Source organism: Marmota flaviventris, chromosome 2 (assembly GCF_047511675.1).
Source record: "Marmota flaviventris isolate mMarFla1 chromosome 2, mMarFla1.hap1, whole genome shotgun sequence".
Classification (NCBI taxonomy): domain Eukaryota; kingdom Metazoa; phylum Chordata; class Mammalia; order Rodentia; family Sciuridae; genus Marmota; species Marmota flaviventris.
Window position 1 is genome coordinate 101,389,113 of NC_092499.1, and position 27,416 is coordinate 101,416,528.

Sequence of the window (27,416 nt, forward strand, 5' to 3'; positions counted from 1 at the left end):
GGAAAGCTCAGTGTGCAATGACCATGGATCCTTGATAAATGACCAGTTTCCAGGAGTGGGGCTTATGATTTAGGTGTTTTTTGGAGGTTTACAGCAGCTCGCTAGGTGGGAAGAGGGAACAACTGTTACAGAGGATAAAAACAACAAATGCAGAGTCACAGATTTCAATAAGTGTGGCACAGAACTAATTTAGTTCTGACTCAAGTTTAGGATGTAGAAAGGGAATGATGAGCCATGAGACTACAGTAACCCTGAAAATCAGTAATCTGATTTTCTTTTGTGAAGGCATTGAGTATTATTGGTCTGTTATAAAAAGGGGAGTGACTGATATCTGTATTTTAGAAAGTTTTAGGAGTAGAATATAACAGGGAGATAAGAAAGAAGTCAAAGTGAACAAAAAGGGTTCATTGATAATAAATTATGTTGATTGAATGAATGGAACAGTGAATGAATCAATGTATTGACATAAAAGGCAGCTTAATGATAATTGATGACCTTTGTAAAACTACTTTTATTTCGTGGAATGCTTGAAATAGAAGACAGACACCTATAGGAAACAATGAATACAAATTGCCCCTATGAAATATTGAATATCTGAAATCAGATCTATTTCATTGTTTTAAAAACTAGTTATTGTTAATGTATAGGAAATAATATTTTATTGCTATAAAATGTATTATTAAATTAGTTATTAATCTGTTACAATTAAATAGTTGCTTTGTTAGTCATTTAATTAGCCCTTTTAGTATTCAAGGTGATTTTGTTTTGTTTTCTGGATGTAAAATTGTCATTACTGAAAATAACAACTTTGTATCCTAACTTCTAACATTTATGTTCTTTCTTTCTGTTAATGCTTTAATATACTGGCCATAACTTCCAGATATATAATGCTCCCTTTAAAAAGTTACATTATGATAGTGGAATGTTTTGTTTTGTCCTTGATAGTAAAAATGTGCTAATTTGTCACACTTAAGTTGGTGACTGTGAAATTAAGATTTTAAAAAATATATTAAATGTAAGACAGACCCATTCAAACTCATCTGAAAGTCATTTTTAATAATTACTTTGAAGGCTTGAAATTTTATCAAATAATGTTTTGGTACCATTGAAATTCGGGTATATATTTTCTGACCAATTGATGTGGGACCAATTGATATGTCATATTAAATTCGTAATTGGTCATTTCATAATTTTAAATGATTCTTAGGGCAAAATATTCTTGGACATAGCCTGTTTTTCTTCCAAACTAATACTGAATTGTATTTGCTATATTTTATACAGTATTTAAAATGTTTATGTCCATAAATAAGATTCATCTTTCATTACTTTATAACACAGTTTGCCATGTTTTATATTTGACGATTAAATATGAGATATTGTGAAATCTGCACAAAGATATTTAGTTATGAAAATTAATCATTCTATACTTAGTGAGTCAGTAAGGGTCTTGGTTGAGCTACATGACCTTGGGCAAATTATCATTCTGAGGCTCATCTATATTTAAAAAAACAAGAGAGGGTTTAGACTTAATTCCAAGGTCATTCGAACGCTACTGTCCTGCCTACTCATATCCATAGAGATGGCCCTCCAGCATTAAACTAATAAGCAAAGCTAAATATATTTAAGAACAATAGTTCTATTTATAAAGTAAAAATAGTCCTGTATAAAGTAAATATAGACCATATCTTGTGACCTGGCAGATTTAGATGGGAGTTTGAAAACAGCTACAATAACAACCAACACCACTACAAGCACACAGCAATTCATTGTCCATCCACCTGGGCCCATACACAGTCAAAACTGAAAACTATTGCTCCTGTGGTTTATTTGAAATCATTGTCAGACTGTGGGCCAACCACCCATTGCTGTTTTGAGCGATTCACATAAAACATTGGATCTAAAAGCCCCAAGTGGAGCATTAGGAGCCCTGGGTTCTTGTCTCACTTCTGCCACTTTCTAGATTTGTGATCTTAATCAAGACACATAACCCTTTAAGGCATCAGTATTTTTAGGATGGAATCATTTATATTATTTTTAGTCTTAGTTCTACATATGAGGAACCATAAATAAGTAATCTTCTAAAAAAATAATTTTATAGACAGTTGAGGTTTACTTTAAAAAATATTCAGTTAGTTGATCTCAACAATGTCCTGAAGTAATTGGGGAAAATATTTCTGACCTTATTTCAGAGTTGAGTGTAGACTCTAGAGAATTTGGTAGTTTGCCCGGTGTGCTCAGTAAGTGGCAGTACCCCAGCTGGAGTCCAGAACTTCTAAATCTTCAACTGTGTTTTTTTTTTAATTGTTGTTGTTGTTTTTAATATGACACATTTTCATTCATTAAATCTAGCAATACTTTTCAAGCATTCTCTCACATCTTTGCAGCTCTTTAAATTATAAGGAATTACTTTCCCTCTTCCTTTGGGGTTCAGCCTTGCAACTGTTCATTTATGATTTTTAACAATGTAACGATAACACTTGTTCATGTATATGTTTAAATGGTTTCTTGAAAAGTAATCCATCTAACATTTATCCCTTCTTTTCCTGATTCTCTTTCAGATAGCAGTTCTGTGGATGAAAAGGTTTTAAATCATACTTTTTCTTCCCTCCTGAGGGATCTTGTCTTTGTACATGTTTGTTTGTTTACATATTAGACCTGTTTGATTTCTCTGTTTTAGTTGTGAAATGTGCATGTCATCCCAGCTTTCCATTCTTTGGTTGTCCTTTAAGTGTGCCCTAATCTGTTGCATTTATGAAGAGGTTACACCTTGCCAGCTGCGCTTACTTTAGCTTACCTTGCCAACCCTAGGGGTCTGCTTCGGTCAAACACAAGCATCTGTTCTTAAGTCTGGCTAAGTCATAACCTTCCTGACTGATTCATGAACTTCACTGCACATACCAAGTTTAAAGGGCAATGGTATTTGGAATATGATGTATTATCCTGGACTCTGCCAGTGCTTTTGTTTAAATGCTGACAGCTAATTTCAAAACCTCCACTCACAAAACACAGCTTTGACTTGGAGCTGACCCTGCTTAGCATCTGTCATACTAGGTGTTACGTGTGTAGTGCAGTTGACCTGTGTCCCAATGTCACTTACATACACTATAGTATGCTAAAATACTGTTTGTTTTGTTTTGTTTTTTCTTATTCTTCATTTAAGGCTCGAATAGTAAGTGGCAATGATTTGGATGCTTCCAAATTCTCTGCACTCCAGGTGTTTGGTGGGTAAGTAGTTCATAACCTTTATGATTCATTCCATTTCTCAATAGCACTTGACTGTGCTTCTAACACACATTTTGAATGCCAGATATCGCATGGCAGTGTAATTAGTTAGCCTCATTGTTGCTTTATTTTTTCAGAGTAAAGTAGCTTTTATCCTGTTTTCTTAAAAAAAATAAGCATGAGACACATGTTCATGACAAAAGATTCTAATCTGAATGTGTATGAATATAATATAGATAATATAATATATATACATACATATTTCTATGTATATAAACAGATGTGTGTATATACATATACATATATGTATGTATATACATGAAGAAAGTTGAAATCTTCTAATCAGTTAGCATTTCACATATACAAATGGAACCACACAATTGTATATAAGTAAATTTATATTAACACAATGCTGTTTTGATTTGCTTATTTGCACTTAGTGATATGTGCATGTACATCTTTCTGTCAACAACTCAATGAATGTAATTTATAGCATTGTTTCTCATACTTGCATATTATTACATTTAATTATCAAAATATGTAACATTTAGTCACAAAAATAATACATGAATTGTATTCTCCATGTAAAATGTTGAAACAAGGAGCATCCTCTTTAAGGCCTAAAATAACAGACTGGTATCACTTTGGCAAGTATGTTCATAGGCCTCTTTCTGTGTGCTTCCATTCATATCTATGTTCATATAAAATCAGTAGTTTTGTAATCTCTGAGCATTTTAACATAAACTAGTCTAAATTTCTTTCTATATGCAAATAAGTAAGCACTAACATTGCAGATTTTATACCAGCAATTGTAACTGTTTCATATATAATGACTCATTTGATCTTTATAACAGCCTATAAGGTAAGTACTATTTTGACATTCATTTTACAAATGAGAAAATCAATGCACAAAGCACTTAGAAAATTCTCCCATAATACAGCTAGTAAGTGGCAAAGTCAATAATTCAGTTCAGATAATCTAATTCAAAAGTCTATTATCTTAATTGCTGTACTATATTGCTTTTGCAACTTGCAGTTTTCTTTACTTTTTCATTTAACAGTATGCCTATCAAAAATTCCTGTTCACTATATCTAAGTAATCCAAATGTTTCACAATATTTATGCAACATTTATTAGTAAATTGTTTCTAGGTGCCATTATTGTAATGACACTGTAGTAAACCCTGTAGTAGTATTTTTTTAAAGATTATACATAGCATATATAATATATATATGTAGAGAGAGAGAGTGAGAGAGAGAGAGAGAGATCTATATTAGGTGATATTTAAGTATTGAAATTTGAATATATTTGTCTACAATATAAGTAGAAATGGGTTATATACATACTTTAGGGTTTTTTGGCAAAAAAGTTTTGCAATTCTGTCTTATGATACTGTCATTTGTCATTCTTTTAAAATGAATCTTTTGTTATATATGTATGTATATATATTCACATTTCTTATTTTAAATAAAACATTGGTAAGATTTAAAGTTTCAAATTTAAAACTCTTGCAAAATTATACACACACACATCATTTTTATTCTTATTTTCCATATAAAGAGATAAATTCTGTTATTTCTTTAATGTCAATATTCTTTAAATAAACATGTGCAAAATTCCCCTCATTTCTATTATAATGTCATAACAATTCAAATAGCTATAAAAACAGACATATTGAAAAATTACTATGACTTATCCACAGAAAATTTATATAATAAATAAACTATTTTTATGCTACCCCACACATATTCTTCCAGTTTACTAAAAATGATAAATCAACAAATTGAATAAAGTGGCTATCTTAGAAAATAATTGAGTTGAATTCCAATTTAATCATGAAGAAATATTGAGACATAATTTCATGATGCTGAAGGTTTGTCTGAGTTTATGATCTTATAGACCCTGCATCTTCCACCATAGCATCCATCACTTCGAAGTGACTTGATTTCCTAACTCATGTCTAAATATGGACTTTTATCATTGCTAAAACAACAGAATTAATATACATCCATGTGTTTCTCAAATGCACTGTGGGTAACTTTCTGCTAAATCTGGGTCATTTTTGCATTTCCAATAGATACTTTCCATATCCTTCTTTTTCCAGAAACTGCCTATTTAAAGGACTCTCCCAGCGATTTTGGAGTTGTGATTGTTTGAGAAAGGGATGATAATTTTTAATCTTAGAGAATTTGTCATAATACACACATTTTGACATTGGAGGCTCCATGCTTAGAACAAAATGACATGAGACATGGAGAAATGTGAGAGATGAGTGAGATCGGGGTTGGATCAAAGATACAGGTCTTGGTTAATCAGATACTGAGGTTAAAAAAAAATAGAGCAATGAGTTGCTTTTATAATACTGATTCTTTAATCTGGAAGACAGAGACCTTTCTTTACATGCAGATTTCATATTGTCTTTGTCCTTTTCATTGCTTCTTGACCTTGTTGGTAGGTGTCACCCAGTTTCTTCCTATCTTTTCTAGCCTTCTCCCATACTTTCCTGTTCTCATCTACATCCTGGGGAACCTGTTTCACATACTGAATTTATGACATAATTTCACTCTCATTTCATCTTTAGAGGGGTTTAGTGGGTACCTGGAATAGATCCCCTCCCCTCTTGGATATCCACATCTACAGTGCTAAGGGGCATCAAGGGGTCAGTCAAAAAGCAGACACCCATGGAAGGAAACATGAATATCTATCTGGTCTCAGCTGGATTGCAATAATTATTGCTCCAGCAAATAGAATTTAAAGAAAACATAGGATATTCTTCATCAGAATTCAGGATAACCATGGACCACGTAGTCCCTTCAGAACTGTGTCCTTAGTTTCCTGACCAGTTCAAGTGTAACTGGAGGGCCAGTCTGACTATTTCATCCCTGGTGCTCCCTTGAGGGAAAGATTTGACCCAGGCTTTGCTCTGGAGGTAGGAAGGTTGTTGGGATGAACATACTGGTGCTATTTGGGGCATAGTCACTGCTATATAATTTTGGTTATTTTAAAGCAACTTAATGGAGAGGGGTATCATTCTGGGTTCCAGGTCATTGTAAGTTCTTCACTAGAAGGAAACCACACTCCTCTGCAACCACTCTGTCCTTTTCACCCACTCTGCCTTCCTCCAAGACAAAGCAAGGCCGGTTTTGTCTTCACATTTAATTTTTCTTCATTACTCTCTTTTTGTGCCTAATTTAGTAAAATAGTTGCTGCATAATTTGTTTTCATAAACTACAAAAATTTATTAAATGGTTAAAATAGATTTGCAAGCCAATCTTAAATGAGGTGAGGGAGGGTCCTGGGTGGGGAATGGAAAGGGAATGATGGTTTGATATAAACAAAACAAATACACTATGGGTATGTTTTGGTACTGTTCTAGGATTAGAGAAGTGTGTATTGAAATGTCCCTGTTGGTTAGTTACAGAATAGAGTGTCTAGCATGTTTGACTCTTTAAAAAACATTAATAGCCACTTGTAGGTCCTGTTTGGAAAACCCAGGTACAACTCCTGCTTTTTTGGAGGTCAGTGTGGAGATAGTTGACAAGATTCTTGTTAAGTATCTCCTCTGTATCTTCCTTTTATAAATGCTACTGACTCATGTCTTTTAGGAGAAGGATTAAAAGAGATTTGAGTATTACTCTGCATTAAAAAATGACAAAATCATAGAATTTACAGGGAAATGGATGGCATTAGAGCAGATTATGCTAAGTGAAGCTAGCCAATCCCTAAAAAACAAATGCCAAATGTCTTCTTTGATATAAGGAGAGTAACTAAGAACAGAGCAGGGTCGAAGAGCATGAGAAGAAGATTAACATTAAACAGGGATGAGAGGTGGGAGGGAAAGGGAGAGAGAAGGGAAATTGCATGGAAATGGAAGCAGACCCTCAGAGTTATACAAAAGTACATACAAGAGGAAGTGAGGGGAAAGGGAAAAATAATACAAGGGGGACAAATGAATGTCAGTAGAGGGGGCAGAGAGAGAAGAGGGGAGGGGAGGGGAGGGGAGGGGGGATAGTAGAGGATAGGAAAGGCAGCAGAACACAACAGACACTAGTATGGCAATATGTAAATCAATGGATGTGTAACTGATGTGATTCTGCAATCTGTATATGGGGTAAATATGGGAGCTCATAACCCACTTGAATCAAAGTGTGAAATATGATATATCAAGAACTATGTAATGTTTTGAACAACCAACAATAAAAAATTTAAAAAAAAAATCAGACTTAGACCATGATGGCACCTGCTGGTAGGAAAGGAAGGGAGCCAGCATGAGGTCAGATTAGAACAGGAGGCTCTGAGCTGGTTGGAGGTTGGGCCTCCAAAAAGGATGGTCAAAAGTTCAATCTTTATATTCAAGGAGATTTAACATAATTTAAAAGAGATCCATCTGCCAGGTAAGAAACGTAACCAGCACCCCCAAGCAGGGTAATAGTAAAAAAAAAAAAAAAAAAAGAAAACTCTCCAGAAGAGCATCTACTCCCCTTAAACCCCTGCCAGGGATGCAGACCTGGAGAAAGGGTCTAGAAATAGCCTGTTCAAGCTCAACTCAACTGGATCAAGATTCAGAACAGGCCTCCAGTCTATGAGGGTGTGCAGCCCAAGGCACACAGGAAGAACTGTAGAGACTGAGAATGGAGGCCACTGTGAAACAGCTCTGACTCAGGGGACAATGACATGGCCTGAGGTCATCCTGGAATACCAAAAACTTAGACTACAGCAGTACAACTAATATGGATGCCACCAACCAAGACTGAGGGTTCACAGTCTGCTTGAGTAAGAGCTGGCTCCGAAGGGAATGTGCTGGAGCTCCCAATGGAGGCTACAGTGGCTGTAGGTAAAAAGCTACAGAGGAAGGACAGGGACCACTCTCAGGCCTGTCTGCAGAATTTTATCCAAGGCCTTTTCCCAGGTCCATTTGCTACGTCAGTTCAATTCCCCATGACCAATTGCTTTAAAGGAACTTGAGAACACAAAAATCCAGCCTGGTTTTGTAGTCAGACCGCTCTCTAGGTAAACAGAGAGCTGGCAAGGACACCTTTGCCAAAATCTCTTGAATTTCACCAGCCTGGTAGGGAAATAAATCCAGTAGCCTGTTCTGAGTGGTAATCTCGCCTTCCAACATAATAAAAAATTATTGCACACTCTTCAAAAAAAAAAAAAAAGAGATTTGAAATAAAAATGCTTACTAATTTTGTTAAAAACAGATAATTTATCATTGCATGAATGCTTATTTTCTCTTGAAGAACATGAAGAGAACATCTGCATATGAACTTTGGATCACAAACTTTTAGAAATATTTGCTTATGACTGGGCACAGTGGCACATGCCTATAATCCCAGCAGCTTAGCAGGCTGAGTGAGGCAGAAGGATTGCAAATTTGAGGCCAGCAACAGCAATTCAGCAGGGTCCTATTGAGACTCTATCTCAAAATAAAAAGTAAAAAGTGCTGGGAATGTGGATCAGTAGTAAAGCACCACTGGGTTCAATCCCCAGTGCCAAAAAAAAAAAAAAAGAAAAAGAAAAAAGAATCATTTGCTTATTATACTTTTCCTATTAATATTTCAGTATATTAAATAATGTTTAAATATTATTAAAATCATTATTTTAAAAAATAACACTTTAAATATCTTTCTTGATAAATAAGTATTACAGTCATTCCTCTCAAAAATCACTATTGTTCTAGAAAACTGAGATGGGAGAAAAATTTAAAAACAGAGCAACATTGCTACTTTGTGGCAGTATGAGCTTATCTTTCATTTTTCCACTTTCATCATCCCTAACCACTGCAAAGTCAAACATCATTCATACCTCCCTCCTCTTCCTCAGGTATCAATGAAAGAAAAACTTATACACATGGAAATTAGATTGTGGAATCAATGATTCTGCTTTCCAGCTTTTGATTGGCTCTCTGTATGGTTTCTATAAGTATTGCTGGAAAAGACATGCTATTTTCATTGTATTTTTACTATCTGACACCATAAAAAATCAGACAGGCTCTGGGGAAAAAAAAATGGAGAGGGAGAGAAAAGGTGAAGAGAAAAAATATGTGAAAGAAGACTGAAAGAATTATATATTTCAGTGAAATCTACAACAGTTAACATTTTATAGTATTTGGTGATTTTTATAAGATTTTGTTAACTTTTGTCCTATGTGTTAACAAAGAAGCACACATAAAGAGATTACTAATATATAGGAGATTGATTGTGGGGAATAACTTAAAGGTAGAATGCAGAGGGAGCAGAAGTAGGCAAGAGGAACCCATGACAGGGATCTAACATCTGTGAAAGAATAGATGGAAGGAAGGAGGATTGGGTATAAAAGCCTTAAAATGAATGCAAGAACAAAGTGTCAGGCAGACCAATGGGGAGTCCTAGAGAAAAGCCCAAAGGAGTCCTGAATTGGGTAGAAGGGGGCTAGTTTTACTACCCCCACCATGTTCAATCATGGTTGGGAGCAACTTGTGGATAATGTGGCCCTGGGAGGAAAGCCATTGTGAATTCTGGAAGGTAGCAGCTGGAGTCTATCATCATGTTATCCTGCTCTCAGTAGAGGCTCTCTAAAGGATATGTGAGTCTTACTGTGCATGGCTAACTACATCAATTCGATGAAACCACTTTGATAAATGATAGTGAATGAAGTGATAATAAGTAACTTACATGAATCATCTTTTACATGAGAATGACACCTTTTGAGGCTTTGATTGCATATAAGTTTACTCTTCCCTAGATATTTGAAGTCAGAATTCCACTGGTTGTATTATAAAGAACATTGCAAAGCTTCCATGTATTTTATTCTCTTTCTAATGCCAAAGTACAAACCTTATCTGCACCAGAATTAAGAATGGTCTATAAAACAGTGTTGGAGTTAGAGAAAGGCATTTGTGGGAATGGGGATTCTCCTTTTTTTTTCTCCTTTTCTCTGCTAGTCCAAGCTTCTCCCTGCACAATGGTTGTCAAGGGCACCGACTCTCTTTGGCCTAGGTGAAGGAGGGTTTACCCCTTGTCTATGATTCTACGCTAGGCTGTGGCTGCTTTTCTTAACCCCAAGAACTGGATAATTCCCGATTAACTACTACCAGGACAATTGAACCTTGTCAGGAAAGAGTCAATGATGAGAGGGAAAAAGCAAAAGTAGAAATAGAGAAAAATGGAGAGAGGAAGGCAGGACCCTGAGGACAAAGACAAAAACTGTTTTGACTTCATTTTCAAATAGGAATAATTGCCAAAAACACATACAAAAATTTCCAAGGTTATTCAGTTATTGCCATGAAAAATAATGTAGTGAATATGAAAAAGCCAATTATCGGCCAAAAAGTTCTTTACAATTTCTTTGTTTTATAGTTGATCTTGATTGAAACAGCACATTTGTTATTGTAGAATCTAAAAAGGGTTAAGTCGCATAGGCCTTTGTCTTTGACTTCTCAGTTAGTTGTCTTACAAAACAGCACATTTGTTATTGTTATAGAATCTAAAAGGGGTTAAGTTGCCTAGGCATCAATGTAGCCAGCTTAATTTATTCAATATTTTCTGACATTGCTTTTATATTCCTCTAAAAAGTTTAGAAGGTTGCATACTATCTTTATGCCCTCTTCCTCACTCCTAGTCTTGACTATGTTTAGCTAGGGCCTAAAATAATTCATGTAACATAGAGGCTAAGGTTGCTCTTACTTTCTACAGGCTCTTAACCTACTTTTTCTCATGGTGTTGGTCTTCTCTCTAGTTGCTGAGAGCTTTTTATTTCAGTTCTCTTAACCTAATTCTCAAATATGATATTTCCCAGTCCCCTTAGTTAACTTTCCTACTTTGAACTATCAGAAAACTTCCTCAGCCTAGAAAATGGCTTTTTTCACTGCTATAGTCACTTCCCCAAGGGTCAAGAGTTGACCCTACACAAACATCATTGCATTCTCTAAACCAAGTATTGCCAAGTATTGAAAAAATAACAGCAATACCACAGTTTGTATTCATCACAACAACAGCTCACTCTAGGGGAAAATGGGAGACTTTGTCTTTGACTTCTCAGTTAGTTGTCTTACAAGAGAGCTCCCTCTCCCTCCCAACAGTTTGATACAGAGAAGTTCACTATTGATTAACATGAAGAGTGAACTAGAGATTGTTAATTCATAGCAAGATTATCAGATACAAAGAGGACCCACTTTCACAATCATTATTGCATAGTAATCTAGTCACAGAATATTTTTTTTACTAAATCATGTTCACATTCCCATCAACTTCAACTAAAACTTAGTTTTAATCCTCAGTAACTTTTACCCAGGCAATTGCAAACTGATATTCTGACTAATCTTCCTTTAATTTCTTCCTCCATGTTAAATCCAGTCTCTATATTCTTAAAGATTAGTCTCCTTAAAACCCAATCTTTCCTATTTAAATGTATTTGACATAAGCTCTTCTTTTTCTGCAGGATAAAGTATAGATATTTCCATACAAATTTGAACATCTTTCTCAGTTTCCATTTCTCTTTATTATATGATGGATAAGCATTATCTCCCTCTTCTGTGTGGCTTCTGCCATTTCTAGATCATATTCATTTCTTAAGCTGCACAAACTTAAAGATTCTTGTTCTTCAACTTAATTTTAATCTCTTGTGATATTTAAGGAAATTTGACTTGCTTAAACCATTACAGGAAAACAACCCCTATCATATCCTAGGTAGTGTCAGGCACAACCAAGCCAGAGTAATGACAGCCACTAAAAGAAGCTTCCCATGAGTGTAGGGAAAGCCTCAACACTCTCCCGGACTTCTGATGATACCAGACCTGTATATTAGTCCTCAGCATCTTCCTTGCAGTCTCCCCACAGTGCACAAACATTATATCCTAAATGCCAATCACATTCTTACTTTCATTATTTGATAATACATAAGAATATGAAACCTCAGGTAGTTCTGTATTGTGGGCAAGGGTATCGTCAAAGCCCCTCTTGACTCCTAAGGAAAATATGTTTCACTTCTTAGATCCTGAGAATGCATGTTACCCCACATCACATCAACCTGGGATTCAGATAATGGCTTCCTTTCAAGGAAGGAAATCACAGCCATCATCAATTCTGAAAACTGTTTCTAGTCACTGCTGGCACTGAAGACTTCCATGATGGATGAACAACACTGGTTAGCACCTCTGAAGCAGCCTGCTTTATTTTGGCTGCCAATCAAAAGCAAACCCAACATATGTTTTCTCTCATATGTGGAAAATAGAGAAGAAAGGGGAAAAGAAAGTAGGAGGATCTCTTAAAAATCAATGGTGGATCAATAGAATAGGGGAAAGGACCAAGGGGTGGAATATGGGGAAGGAGAGGAGAAGTGCTGGGGAGAAAAATTGGCCAAATTATGTTATATTGTGTGCATGTACTAATATGTAACAGCAAATACCAACATTTTGTATAACTATAATCCACCAATAAAAATGAGAAAACAATTAAAAATTTAAAATTTTTATAAAGCACACCCTATCATAAGTTGCCATTATCTATTTTCTATCAGTTACTAATTCCACCTCTTATATACTATAAAGGAATACTAAATTATTTACTTTTAAAAAACTACCATTTGCTAAGGCCAACAGTTTTAGTGATTTAAGTTATATCATACATCTGGTTCTTAAAGCTAAACTTTCATCTGAACATTAAAGCTAACAACATAAAGCCTAAGCACGGTGCTACTTTTATTTACATCCCCACCCTAATGACCCTCAATCAAGTTTTATTTTCTTATATAGTACATATATGGTACACAAGGGAATATTACTCAGCCATAAGAAGAATGAAATTATGGCATTTGCTGGTAAATGGATAGAACTGGAGACTATCATGCTAAGTGAAATAAGCCAATCCTTAAAAACAAAAGGCTGAATGTTCTCTCGAATATATAGACACCGACTCTGTAGGCAGGGGATAGGTGAGGAGTAAAGGTTCACTAATTGGATGGGGAGGAACAGCCACAAGGGACAATGCGACCCCAGAAAAATGAAATTTCTAGTTGAGAAACCTGAGGAAAGTGTATTTGTAGAAATGCAACATTTTTCTAAAGCCTTCTCTGTGTTCATCTTCCTCATTGGATATTTACATATGACTATACATTTTCAGTTCTTTCAGATTCTTAATCATGATTTTTACATTTCTGCTTTGGTTTAATTTTATTAAGAAATTAATGAATCTGAAGTACATCACACAGAATCAAGTTTAACCTTATAATGCTTTATAGATATCCTGAGTTCAAGGAGTAGTAAATTAAAACCATAATCAAGTTGTTTTGAGGATTAAAGAAATTAATGCATGATGCTTAGATATGAGATTATTATGATATTTTAACAAGTATTAGTTATGCCATCATAATTATAAATTTTTGACACAATTTTATTTTTAAATAACATCCAAAATACCTCTTTATATTTATCCCCTATTATATTTCTTGCTTTTTCTAAATGCTAAGGTATCTAGTACATCATATCCTAATATACTATCCTATCATAATATAATTGCTGTATCATTTAGATGTTATTGTGTAAGGAACCACTCCAAATTTAGTGTCTTAAAGCAATGACTCTTTTGATCTCATCAGCATTTGTAACTGAAAGCTCAATCCCTGTCCCCAATGCCAATTAATGCCAATTTAATGAGGACATGGTTTTGAGAAAAAGGAAAAAGAAGGTTTATTGCTTTGCTAGCAAAGGAGAAACACAGGGGACTCCTGTCCAAAAGGCTGTGATTCTCCCCATCAGGAGGACCAGGGAGAATTTAAAGGAGATCTTCAAGGGCTAATTGCAGGTGTGCCCAGACAGGGCTGAATCCAGGGTGCTTTGATGGTGAATGAGGATTCACTTGTTAATTTGTCACTTCCTAGATCCTCTGGCAGACATCTCCTTCCTGTGGAGCACAGATTATTCAGGGTAATCTTGTTCTCTGCCCCCAAGTTAGGTAGGGAGATAGGGATAAAAGGAAAAGGAAAAGGAAAAAAAAAAATGTCATTTTTTTTAAAAAAAAAATAAGCCTCAGAACTATATACAAAAGGTGAAGTGGACCACTGTTACATTTCCCCACTGTCAATTTCTACATTCCATATCTATGGAAAAATGGGAGATGACATCTCCAAGCTGCTTCCTGCTGAGAGGGTAAAGTTGGAGGGAAATGACCCAAAGTCCTTGTTTTCTGTCAGGTAGAAAATGTTAAGGGTATTCAGCATCACAGCAGTCCAGAGGTGGTGGCAGTCAGCAGATGATTGAACAAGGCATACATAGGGCAAGGTTTGTGCTAGGACAACAATAAAGAAGACAGTGAAAGCATAACTTTTATTGGTAAGCAATTAATACAAAACCAATTAGTATTTCAGCCAGTCTCTGGAATTCAGGACAAGCTCATGTTTCTAGAATCCTTTGTGATAGTTAAATATTATTGATACTACTGGTTATCAGTGACAAATTCTGCTTCCTCAAATGTTGAAGTTTGAATGTTAGAGAAGTGTGCTGAGGCCAGTGCAGAGAAAAGGTTTATTTAAAAATAGTAACACAGAATTCTCCCAGGAAGGAGAAGGGGAGCAGACTGGTATCCTGGTATCCCAAGAAGTGGGAGCATCCTGCCCTTAATACACATTTTAGACTTTCTTCATTCTCCTGCCCTCTTCCCCCCATCTCACTCCTTCCAGCGTATGGTGACTAGGCCCAGGAGATGATGGTGGGATGGCCAAAGAGTGAGAAGCAGATGGGCAGGTTGGAGGGCCAAATGGAATGATACAGGCAGGTAGCAGCCCAGGAGGCATTAATTAACAACTTTTATAACTCCTTGCAGGGAGGAACAATTCCTGAGACAGGTTACCTTAGCAACAGTTTGGAGCAGGAGCAGATTATCTTAGTAAGGGTGAAGGAAGGGCTCTGGAAGCTTTAACATTTAATCTCCCAGAGGTGGCCTTTGACTTTCCAAACCCAAATTGGCTTCCATCTTTGTGATTCAATCCAACTACCTATCTACACTGACTGCCTGTCTTTAATTCTTGTGTCGTTAGGCATTCCCATAAGAACATTTTCTTTACAGCCTAAAGCTTTACTTACTTTTGGTAAGGCAAGTGTACATCTTAAGTTACATTTTTAAAAAAATCATTGTTTTTCCATATAGAACTGTGCTCAGGCTATACTCTCCTGCCAGGTGTTTAAGACCAAGTTGGTCAAAACTGAACTTGTTCCTATCTATTCTTAAGAGTCAGTTGAGATTCCTCAGAGATCATTCTTGGGGACATGATAAAGCCTCCCGTCTCCTTTAGCTTTCCTCTACTAGTGGTGCCATGTACCAGGATGAGTCAGGCTAGTATCTTGATGACCACGCACGTGGCTTCTCTTGGAAGCATCAGGCAATTTCACTCTCCAATGACCCTCCTCTTTGTAGAATGTGCACCAGTTGGCTTCCGGTTCTCTAGAGTCCTCTCAATCTTCCTGATTGGCAGATTGGGTGGCTTACCAGTTTTAGAGCCCTTACAGGGCTCCCATGATTCTCTGGGTGCTTACCTCAGAGGGCAAGGTCCAAATATTGACTGCTTTTTCCTTGACACATTTACTTCCTTGACTTTGGTCTTCACGTTTTGGTTTTAAGCATCCAAAAAGCCAGTTTCACCAATCTTAAAGAAGGAGTAACAGGTTATAACTTCAATAGCTATACTTTTACAGCTATGCTTTCATTGTATTGGGGTGTGTATTAGTACTGGAAGCAAGCCTTACATTCTGTCTACCTACAGATGATGGCCTATTATCTCAAATTAACTCAGGTTGTTTTTTTTTTTTTTCCTCTTGAAAGCAGTACCTCTGCAAAAAACTAACAGGCAACAGTTATAAAATTCACAAAGAAAATATAACATGAAATTAACAGAGCAAAACCATATTCAATTTGTGGAATAGCTATGAATTAAGAAAAATGGCTTTTATAATCTTGAACCTTTACTTAATTATACATTATATCCCTTATTTGAGATCCAGTAATCTTTACATAAAAAATCATTATTTTAAACACAATTTAAATGTGCTGAAGTCTAGCCTATTTTGGAGCCATTCTAATATCTCCATATAAGTAAGATGGGAGGCAGAGCCTTATTTTAGGGAAGGTGGGGTTCTTCACAAATAACACAATGCAACATTATATCTGAAATATGAATCAAAGAAAAGTTAAGAGAGCTTTTAACCTTTTTTGTAGGACAGTGGCAAAATGTTTTCATGTTTTATAATATTCACCTTTAAACAGATTAGTCTCTCATTATCATTTAAAAGTATATTTAAATTTCTACCCCATGTAAAAAATAACATAAAATTTTACATACAACTTATTGATAACAGGTCCAGTTACAGAACATAAAATGACATAAATAAATTCCCACTTAAATTTGCTATTTCTATAAGTCTCAAATTACCATTACAAACAATGTTAGTTTGGAGTACACCAACTTGAAAAAGTGCTCTTCCAAGCTTTATATTTTAAAACTTGTACATTAGAAGAACATGAATATACTGAATATACAAAGAACTAATAGTTATAAGGACATCTGTGTAATGGTGATGCTAACTATTTAATTTATACAGTAAAATTCAGAATCCACAAATAATTTATAGGCTTGAAGAATTTAGCAGTACTAGCAAAACTCAAGGATAGCCTTAAAGCTCTTACACATTTAGGGAATAGTGTTAATGATCAGAACTAGACTTAGTTAAAGCAGACATATATAAACCAATTTTTCAAATGGCAGTGTGGCTCTTTAATGCCAGATGCAATGTATAAAAGATAACACTTATTGGTTAAACCTATATGAACTTTCATTTCATAAACTTTTACAGAACATTTAGATAAGGCTCAGACAAACATATTTAGTTCCAGATGTGTACATATCTATAGTCATGTGTATTTAGGTTATTCATGAAAATAAAGCCTGGTCAAGATCTTGAGTCATCTATTTCTCTGACAAAGAAAAATTCTAAAAGCAATGGACATAACACTTTAATATTTTATAGCTCTCAAGTCTTTCACAACTTGGTATTCATCAGTGTGAGGTTTTTGGACAGGCAGAATAGGCAGAGTAGGATATCCAGCAAATCTGACTCAACTCACATTTTAAACAACTGTCCAGAAAAGAATGAATGCCTCTTTCTTAAGGGATTATACCCTATTGCCCAGGGAATGTATTTCCTCCAAACACAAAATCTTGGTTAAGATAACACTGATCACTTTTTTCAGGGCCCCTTTGACCTAAAAGTTTTTACTCACTTCTAGAAGACCTCCAGCAGAACAGGTTTGTTGTTGTTGTTGTTTTTGTTTTGTTTTCTGGAAGACACTTGCAAATGAAGTTGCTACTTTTGGGGTGAGCATGTTATCTGTATATTTAATTTACACAACAAATTTTATCCCAGGACATCAGACAGTCTGGAATATTAAAAAAAAAAGACAAAAAGAAAAAACTGTGCCTTAAATCTGTTTTTTTTCTTTCCAGTTTGCATTCAAGGGGGCTGGAACACAGGTTATTATTGTTTGACTAGTCTCTCTTGTCATCATCATAATACCATCAACTTTAAGTGAGTTCCCCACTGTCAATTGTACTCAGAGACTCTCTTTATATGTTTATATTTAGGACACTCTGCCAAATGAAGTTCACATTGAAAATACAAAGATTGTTAGGGACCTCACCACAAAAATCAGCAGAGCCAACACACAGGTGCTTGAATTTATGGGGACTTAAGAGGCCCCTTTTATTTTAGCTCTGTGTGCAACAGGCAGGTCTGTACCCAGAAGTATCTTCTGACCAAATAGAGAATCCTGTTAGATCTTAAAAAGAGGATATGATTTTTTCCCTGGATTATAATTTAATAGTACTGGAACCCTTATGACTGGAAGCTTTCATCTTCCATCCCCCATTAAGATAGGCTAGTTAATCATCAGAGCAGGAGTGTAATGGGTCCCAGATAAGGGTCTTTTTTTTTTTTTTTTAATGTATAGGCAACCCTCTGAGGTTAAGCATTCCAGTCCATTCCTCTGTCTCAGAGTTGTGGGAAAATAGGGACAGGAATGGACTCAAGTGGAGGTTACCAAAAATTTAGACTTAAGAACTAAAAGCACATAGCCATATACAAAGTCATGGGCCAAGCCAATAGCCTTGGTACATTTCCAATATCTGTACAGCATAGATTCCAACTACTGTACTCAAGTAGAAAATCTTTTCCAGTTTCCTCCTTACAGGATGGGGAGTTCCATCTTTTTTTCTCTCTCTTTCATTCAAAACTAACTTTATTATTTTTTTAATTTTTGTCCTCTGCCACCATCCATGGATTTCATTCTTTGAAACTATGAGACAAGAACACAGAAAGAAAATCAGTGAGCCTACAGCCCACATGGATTTCATTTGTCTGCAGAAGTGAATGAGTCCTGTTCTCAAACTCTGCTTTTATTCCCCTGGGCAAAGAGTAGCTGAAAAACAGAGTAGAGGCCAGGTCCCCTTTGCCCCTCTCTATATATACCAGGCAGCTTTTCTGAGATTTTTTTTTCTCCTTTATACCAGGACTGGTGTCCCTGACCCATCGCAGGATGATTTTCAGCTGCCTGGGGCCAGGTGAGAAGCAGTGCTCAGACTGTGAGAACTGGGTTGAAAGGAAAAAAAAAATAAAACCCTTTTTAAAAATCCTCCTTTGGTGTCATTCTATGCTTGCACATTATAGGCAGCACCTTTTTGCATCCAACTTAGTTTTTGACTGGTTAGACTCCTTATTATGTAATTGCATACATGTACACATAGAATACTTATTCTATCTCTGACAGACCAACTCACAACTGCAAGATTGTACAATAATATGGAAAACTATTCAAAGACCAGATTGTTACAGTAAAACATCATCTTTTCATTATTCAGATTTTTATCTATGGGTGGCCCATTAGCCAAGATCATTCCCAAGAAACAATCTATAGAATCAACACAGTATTGCCCATGTCTTAAAGGGCCAGAAACAGATACAAATAAGAAACAGACAGACAGATAGACAGGATCCCCAAACCATGAACAACAGACAGGAACCTTTAAAACAGACAAATCAGATAGGGAAAATTCCCCCAGTTCCCAGCTCCCACTTAACCATGACTCCTATACCAGTAGCACCACAGATATCCCCACAAAGAGACCAGATGTTCCCACAAAGGGGAATCAGAAGTGTAGAATCCAGGGTCTCAGTGTGCATACTGGGGGAGTTTACCAAATGGCCAAGGTGTTGCAACTTTACTGCCTTGTTTCCTTTTCCTCGAAGTAGACCAAGATGAAGCAATACTTACAGTGGAGGGAAAGAAGGCAGGAGTTCCCTGAAGCAAAGGGGGCTTTGGCAGCTGCTGGGAGAACCTCAGTCCCTTCCTTTACTTGCAAGAAGAGCTCCTCTGGTTTGACCCCAAGCAAACTCACCCATCTCCTAACTTTCCAGTATTCAGATCTCAAAAAGTTCGCCTTTCATCCTCAGCATAGAATTACAGTTGCTTGGAGTTCCAGGCCTGCCCAAGAAAGCCAGAGCGGGGGCTGCTCTCAGTTCCCATCTGGATTGCCAAACTTTTAACCAAAAGCTTGATCCCTGTCCCCAATTCCAATTAATGTAAATTTAATAATAAGGACATGGTTTTGAGAAAAAGGAAAAAGAAGGTTTATTGCTTTGCTGACAAAGGAGAAACACAGGAGACTCTTGTTCCCAAAGGCTGTGACTCTCCCCATCAGGAGGAACAGGGGGAATTTAAAGGAGCTCTTCAAAGGCTACATTGCAGGTGTGCCCTGACAGGGGGTCCAGGGTGCTTTGATGGTGTGTTAGGATTCACTTGTTTATTTGTCACCTCCTAGATCCTCTGGCAGACATCTCCTTCCTGAGGAGCACAGATAATTCTGGGTACTGTGCCCAGTTTAGGTAGGGGGAGAGGGAGAAAAGGAAAAGGTAAAAAATGTTCCTTTTGAAAATAAGCCTTAAAACTGTACTCAAAAGGTGAAGTGGACCACTGTTACACATTCACTCATGCATGTATTATATGGTCAGCTAAAGAGGGGCCAGTTTTCATATGCATTGTGGTTGTCTGACTGTTGCCTGAGGTAACAGGGAGGAATTGAAATATGTGTCACTCATCCTCCAGCTGGCCAGACCAAGCCTGTTTGTATTCTTAGGCAATTAGGGGAAGCACAACAAAGTCATTTGAATCCAAGGCTAGAACTGATGCCTGTCACTCTTGATGTGTTCTATTGTACAAAACTAATCCTAAATTTATCTGGGACTCAAGGAATGTGAAAGTAGACTTTCTCTCCATGAGAGAAGTGAATATCTATATGATATTTTTGTGATCTAACATAATCATGGCTATGAAAAAGTATTCTTCAAATTATATATTTCTATAATTTGAAAAAAAGTCATTATTTAATATATTTACTCCTACTTACAGAATAGCATTTTTTATGTTTAGAATAATAAAAATGGTGATTGCTAAAAAAATAAGAGTTTTATTTTAGGTATTTATCCAATTATCTCAGTTACAATGCAGCACTGAAAGCAATTACTTTCTATATGAATAGATAAGTACTCTGCAGATGTAACAAAGGAGATATTTTTAATTTGGCATTATTAGGGCAGACTTTATTGAAAAGAACTGTGGATACAATTTTGACATGTAGATATACAAAAGAAAATTCAAACCAAGCCAATAATCAGCACAAAATCATGTGTAGCATCATAAACAAGAAAATGTGTTGAACAATACTATACGTTTCGATACGTTATGTGTCAGGACACATAGAACAGAGAAGAAGAAGATGGGTTTGGAGAGGTAAGCTGAAAGTCTGAATGCCTGGCCAGCAGTATTAAGTGAACATATCAATCTTTGAATAATATACCTAATACTTGGAATACATGCATCTTGTGAAAAACAACTCAGGTGTTCTGGGAGCACAGTGATTGAGCAGTCTCTACCAGGTGGCAATGACATGAGAAGGAAGAAGCTGATGGACTTGTATTTACCAGATTACATAGTTTTCATTAGCTGGGGCAGAATCATCTGTTAAAAGCGAAAGAAACTTAATTTTAGAAAGACACTAGTCTCAGAAGCAAGCGCACTCAGGCACAGCAGGCATCTTTTTTGCTTTGAGGACTTTTACACAACTCTGTCAACCATGATAAACATCACTGTAACTCCTGTTCCTTACGTTAATGTTTCGACTTTAAGGTGCCAGCTTGGAAACGCCAAAGCCTGAGATCCATAGAGACAATGTGTTGACTTGGTTTGAAACAATACAGCCCTCTGTCTTCAGAATGATCCGAGTACACATCTCTTCACACAAGGTGACCCACATCTGTGATACAATCTTTACATATAAGTTGTTTCAGATTCACAGAGTGTTAACTACAGTCTCTCTTGGGTCTTAAAGTCTCTTGAGAAAAAGGCGGATAACAATAATCATCACTTTACATTATAATATAGTCACAGGATCATTTAGGGTGTCTCAATTTTTTTATGTAGCACCCATTATAGAAAATAGTAGTTTTGATACTTTATAGAAAAAGCAGCTTTGCTTATCATGATCAGAGGAAGGGTTTTCTGGATACAGAAAGTGGTTTTCCCTGGCTGATGAACTTCCAGTGATTAAACTGAGAAAACTGAGATGATTTGGTCACCCTAAGGGATCTAGGAAACTCTACCAGCTCCAGATGACTAGTGGAAGAGTTCCTCTGAGATCAGCATACCTGCAACATGGATAAAGCTCCCTAGAATCTCTCATTTAGAGAATTCAATTGAGCAGTGTTCACACAGCTCTACTTCTCTGGGATTCTGCCTACAAGATGCATGGATTCAAACTTGAAAAAGAAATTGCCTGTTCCAGTCCCCTTCTTGGCATAACTTCATTAGTGTAATAGTTTGCCCCTTTGTTGCAGCCTTTTTCTTCCTATTACTCCAAACAGGATCATCAGCAAAGTTCTAATTCACTATTTTTGGCAGGAGGCCCTACTTTTTGTTGCTTTCAAAGCTGGAAACATCTTACTGCCTAGAAGCTTGACACTTACTGCATCACACCATTAAACATTTCCCTACTGGCGACGTGTCTTTCTTATTATACTTTAGCTATTTTATGTTCACTGTTGAATAGGCTACAATAGAACTGTCTAGTAAACATGCTGATATAATAATTTCTCAGTCTCTCTAGCATTCAAATTCTATTTAAACCAGTGGTCCATACAGAATGAACAGAGTAAAAGTCTGACACAATATTAATATCAATGGATTTGAACAGAAAGGAAAGCTGAAGACAGAGGCCTGTATTGTTTCAAACCAAGTCAACACATTTACTAAGGGTACACCAAGTGTGAAAGCAGTGTTCATTCTGTGGGTCTTTTTTGATTAGAGTAGAGGGTACAAAGCATAAAGCCCTATCTCTTCTTGAGTATTTTATTTTCAGCTAAGATAGTTGAGAAGATGAGACAGACAAGGGACCATAGGAACCAAAAAGAGAAACCAAGTGGCCTGTGGGTAGAATGTGCTTTAATGAGATCCTGGCATTGAAGGCCCTCAATCTCAATATTCACTTGGACACATGAGTTAGTTGTCCAGTTTAGTAAAAGCATTGGGCTTATCAGGAGTACACTGAAAAAAAAAAAAAAGATTTTCAAGTTAAGCTCATGCCAATTATGAAAGGCCTTAAACAAGCATGGAGTTTTGTCTGTAGGATTCCCCACCCCTGTAGTTTTTTAAACTCTAAATACTTAAGGAATATTTTGATTCTCCATTGTGGCAGTGGTGCCCTAGAGAAAGTACAAGAAAAAAAATTGTGGGGAGGCAGAAGAGTCACCTGTACCTTCCTCTTCCTTTAGATGTTATATCACCTGCATATACTGTCCTTTCTTGAGCAAAATTTGGAATATTTTTGACAAAAAGAGAACACAGGGGCTACTGTATCAGAATAAGTGATGACCTCAGCCATTTATTATGCACCCATGTCTTTAAATATCTTTCAGTATCTATTATCACTGATCAATTTCTGATAGTAAGTTCAGATATTAAAGATCAAGCTATATTTTAATAAGAACTTAAGTGCTCATACCTACTGTGACAGGAAAAAAAAGTCAATGAGGACAATAAACCCCTCAACTGTATGAGATAGCCCCACCAATTCATTTCTAGTAGCTTGTCATGAAAAACTACTTGATCTGTATTTCATCTCCATATCATTCCACAAATTCAGTAATAAACAAGAGCAACAAATTGGTTGGTCTGGGCACAGAAAGTAGAGTTCCTGCATTTGCATGTTAGTCATAGGACTGTGACTTACTGCCAGGCACATGTACCCAGTTTGACACTTGTAGAAAACATCCGGAGGCTGATGATTTTCTCCAACTAAACTGTAGTTAGGAAAGTTAAATTTTTATTAATTTAATCTTCTTTCTACTAATAACACTGCAGCTTATTTTATAGTGGAAATAAATATTTTATTATTAATTTTATAAATTCAGAGTTCTTTTTTTTCTACTTTCATGTTTTGTTTTATATTGGATACAATAAGCCTTTTGTCAGTTATCATTAAATGATCGACATTTTCCAAGTAATTAAACTTTTGCATTATGGAAAGATTTGTGATTTTGCTGAAGCTCAAATTTTATGTTGGTTATCCAAAATTCTCATTTCCATGCTTTCTTGATCTCTTGTAATTAGGAAGTTACAGATGATAGGGCCATATTGTTGCTATTGCTTGTATGTCTGTGTGTATGGATACTTGTGTGTATGTGTGTGTGATAAGTGTCTAATGCCCAAGATTTGTTGTTTTTATAGCAGATAACTATACATATTTAATTATATATCTATAAATATACACATATCTATAAATATAAATATATAGTTGTATGTATATACTGTATATACATACGTATATATAACATATATTGGGAATCCTATATAGTGGATTTATAAATCTAATTATTTTCACATAAATGTATTAATAAAAATAAATAATAACTAATTCCAAAAGGATTAAGGCAAGCAACTAGCATATAATTCCCAGTAATTCCAATAAAAGGCAGAAACTTATCTATTTTTCTCTTTGTCTCACTTCTGGGTTTATTCCCTGTGGTTGCAGAAATCTAGAGACCTGACTACTTTGGCTTGTCCCTTGTGAATTATGGATGGATAACTAGAAGATATCCAAAGAGATGACCTGGGCCAGACCTTGCAATCAGAGAGAAAATATTTGAAATACTGTGACCTCATTCTGGATGATCTCCTAGTAATAAAATTTTAAAACTATCTCCCTCTCAAAATATTCTCATATTTTATCATCTTCACTGATGAAGACTCTTTTTGTCAAAACAATTTCTGGCTATTAAATCAATTTTTATTACTAAGTGTTCTGTCCTTTGAGACCAGTTCCAGTAATTAGTTTCTCAACTACTGGTGAGAAAGGTTATCAGATTTTCCACCATCTTCTTATATTGCATCCAAAAAAACTAGTTTATGCTTTAGTTAACATTTATTGTAATTTGCATTTAATTAATTATCTAATCTCTTACACAAATATACTTTTAATAATTCTAATATAGATTAAAGTAGTCCCCTAAATAATTCTTTTTAAAACTCAAGATTGACCATGAGGAAGAAATCAAGAGATTAACAGATATTGAACAAATTAAAGTCACTGAATTTAACTTTTTCACCTATGGTCAATGAATAGGTGAGACAAGAAAAAGATAGATAAAATATGCTGTGTTTTAGGATTTTTCTGTTTCTCTCTCTCTCTCTCTCTCTCTCTCTCTCACTCACTCTCACTCTCTTTCTCTCTCTCCCCTCCTCCTCCTCCCTCCCTCTCCCCTCCCTCCGTGTCTTCTTTCCTATCCAGTATGCTTTATATTTTACTCAGAATCTTGTGTAAATTCCTGAGCACCTTATCTTGAAGATGAGGATTGTTTCTATCATCAATCTAGCAGAAGTTATTTATCCAGTATCTACCAGGTGCTTAATGTTGTGCTGTATCATTTTAATATATCCATTACTCTAAGAGGTTAACAGTCTCTTTTTAAATCAAGAGTTGAGGAATAAAGTTGCTGAGTGAAATTTCTTGGAATCTGAAAAAAAAATTATTGTCTTTTCAGCTACCTGACATGCAAATTTATTTCTAGCAGGAGAATTATATTCTCAGAATGTAAATTACAAGCCTGCTTTATTTTGAAAGTTGTAGAATGAATAAACCTAGAGATCAAATGTTCAATATGATGAATATAGCTATAATATTTTATTATATACTGTAAATTTGCTAGGAGAATAGATTTTAGATATTCCTTTTTTAAATTTATACATGACAGTGGAATGCATTACAATTATTATTATACATATAGAGCACAATTTTTCATATCTCTGGTTGTATACAAAGTATATTCACACCAATTCATGTCTTCATACATGTACTTTGGATAATAATGATCATAACATTTCACCATCATTTATAACCCCATACCCCCTCCCTTCCCCTCCAACCCCTCTGCCCCACCTAGAGTTCGTCTATTCCTTCATGCTCCCTCTCTCTATCCCACTATGAATCAGCCTCCTTATATCTAAGAAAACATTCGGTATTCGGTTATTTGGAATGGGCTAACTTCACTTAGCATTATCCTCTCTAACTCCATCCATTTACCTGCAAATGCCATGATTTTATTCTCTTTTATTGTGGAGTAATATTCCATTGTGTTTATATATGCCACATTTTTTTTAATCCATTCATCTATTGAAGGGCATCTAGATTGGTTCCACAGTTTAGCTATTGTGAATTATGCTGCTATAAACATTGATGTGGCTGTTTCCCTGTAGTATGCTGTTTTTAAATCCTTTGAGGTAGACCGAGGAGAGGGACAGCTGGGTCAAGTGGTGGTTCCATTCCCAATTTTCCAAGAAATCTCCATACTGCTTTCCATATTGGCTATACCAGCTTACAGTCCCAACAGCAATGTATGAGTGTACCTTTCCCCCCCATCCTCGCCAGCACTTATTGTTGTTTGTCATCATAATAGCTGCCATTCTGACTGGAGTGAGATGAAATCTTAGAGTGGTTTTGATTTGCATTTCTCTAATTACTAACGATGATAAACATTTTTCATGTATTTGTTGATTGATTGTATATCATCATCTCAGAAGTGTCTGTTCAGGTCCTTGGCCCATTTATTGATTGGGTTATTTGTTTTTTTTGGTGTTTAACTTCTTGAGTTCTTTATATACCCTAGAGATTAGTGCTCTATCTGATGTGTGAGGGGTAAAAATCTGCTCCCAAGTTGTATGCTTTCTATTCACCTCACAGATTGTTTCTTTTGCTGAGAAGAAACTTTTTAGTTTGAGTCCATCCCATTTATTGATTCTTGATTTTAATTCTTGCGCTATAGGAGTCATATTAAGGAAGTTGGAGTCTACTCCAACATGATGGAGATTAGGACCTACTTTTTCTTCTATTAGACTCAGGTCTCTGGTTTTATTCCTAAGTCATTGATCCATGTTGAGTTGAGTTTTGTGCATGGTGAGAGATAGGGATTTAATTTCATTTTGTTGCAGTTTTCCCAGCATCATTTGTTGAAGAGGCTATCTTTTCCTCCAATGCATGTTTTTGGTACCTTTGTTTAATATAAGGTAATTGTAATTTTGTGGGCTAGTCTCTGTGTCCTCTATTCTGTATCATTGGTTTACCAGTCTGTTTTGGTGCCAATACCAAGCTGTTTTTGTTACTATTGCTCTGTAGTATAGTTTAAGGTCTGGTATAGTGATGCCACCTGCTTCACTGCCAAGGATTGCTTTAGCAATTCTGGGTCTCTTATTTTTCCAGATGAATTTCATGATTGCTTTTTCTATTTCTATGAGGAATGTAATTGGGATTTTGATCAGAATTACATTAAATTGGTATAGTGCTTTTGGAAGTATGGTCATTTTGATAATATTAATTCTGCCTATCCAAGAGCAAGGAGACCTTTCCATCTTCTAAGGTCTTCTTTGACTTCTTTCTTTTGGGTTCTATAATTTTCATTGTATAGACCTTTCACCTCTTTTGTTAAGTTGATTCCCAAGTATTTCTTTTTCTTTTTTGAGGCTATTGTAAATGGGGTAGATTTCCTCATTTCCATTTCTGAGGATTTATCACTGATATTCTGAAATGCCTTTGATTTATGGGTATTGATTTTATATCCTGCTACTTTG

General features: G+C 35.8%; 1 protein-coding gene across 2 annotated transcripts in view; it reads left to right on the top strand.

Moving 5' to 3' along the window:
* Unc13c (unc-13 homolog C) overlaps positions 1-27,416 on the top strand; it is a 562,417-nt gene that overhangs the window by 103,659 nt on the left and 431,342 nt on the right. For both annotated transcript variants that reach the window (XM_027925904.2, XM_071607322.1), the window contains exons 2-3: positions 2,559-2,581; positions 3,161-3,225. In XM_027925904.2, coding sequence (XP_027781705.2) covers positions 2,559-2,581; positions 3,161-3,225 — 88 coding nt within the window. The remainder of the gene's footprint in view (positions 1-2,558; positions 2,582-3,160; positions 3,226-27,416) is intronic.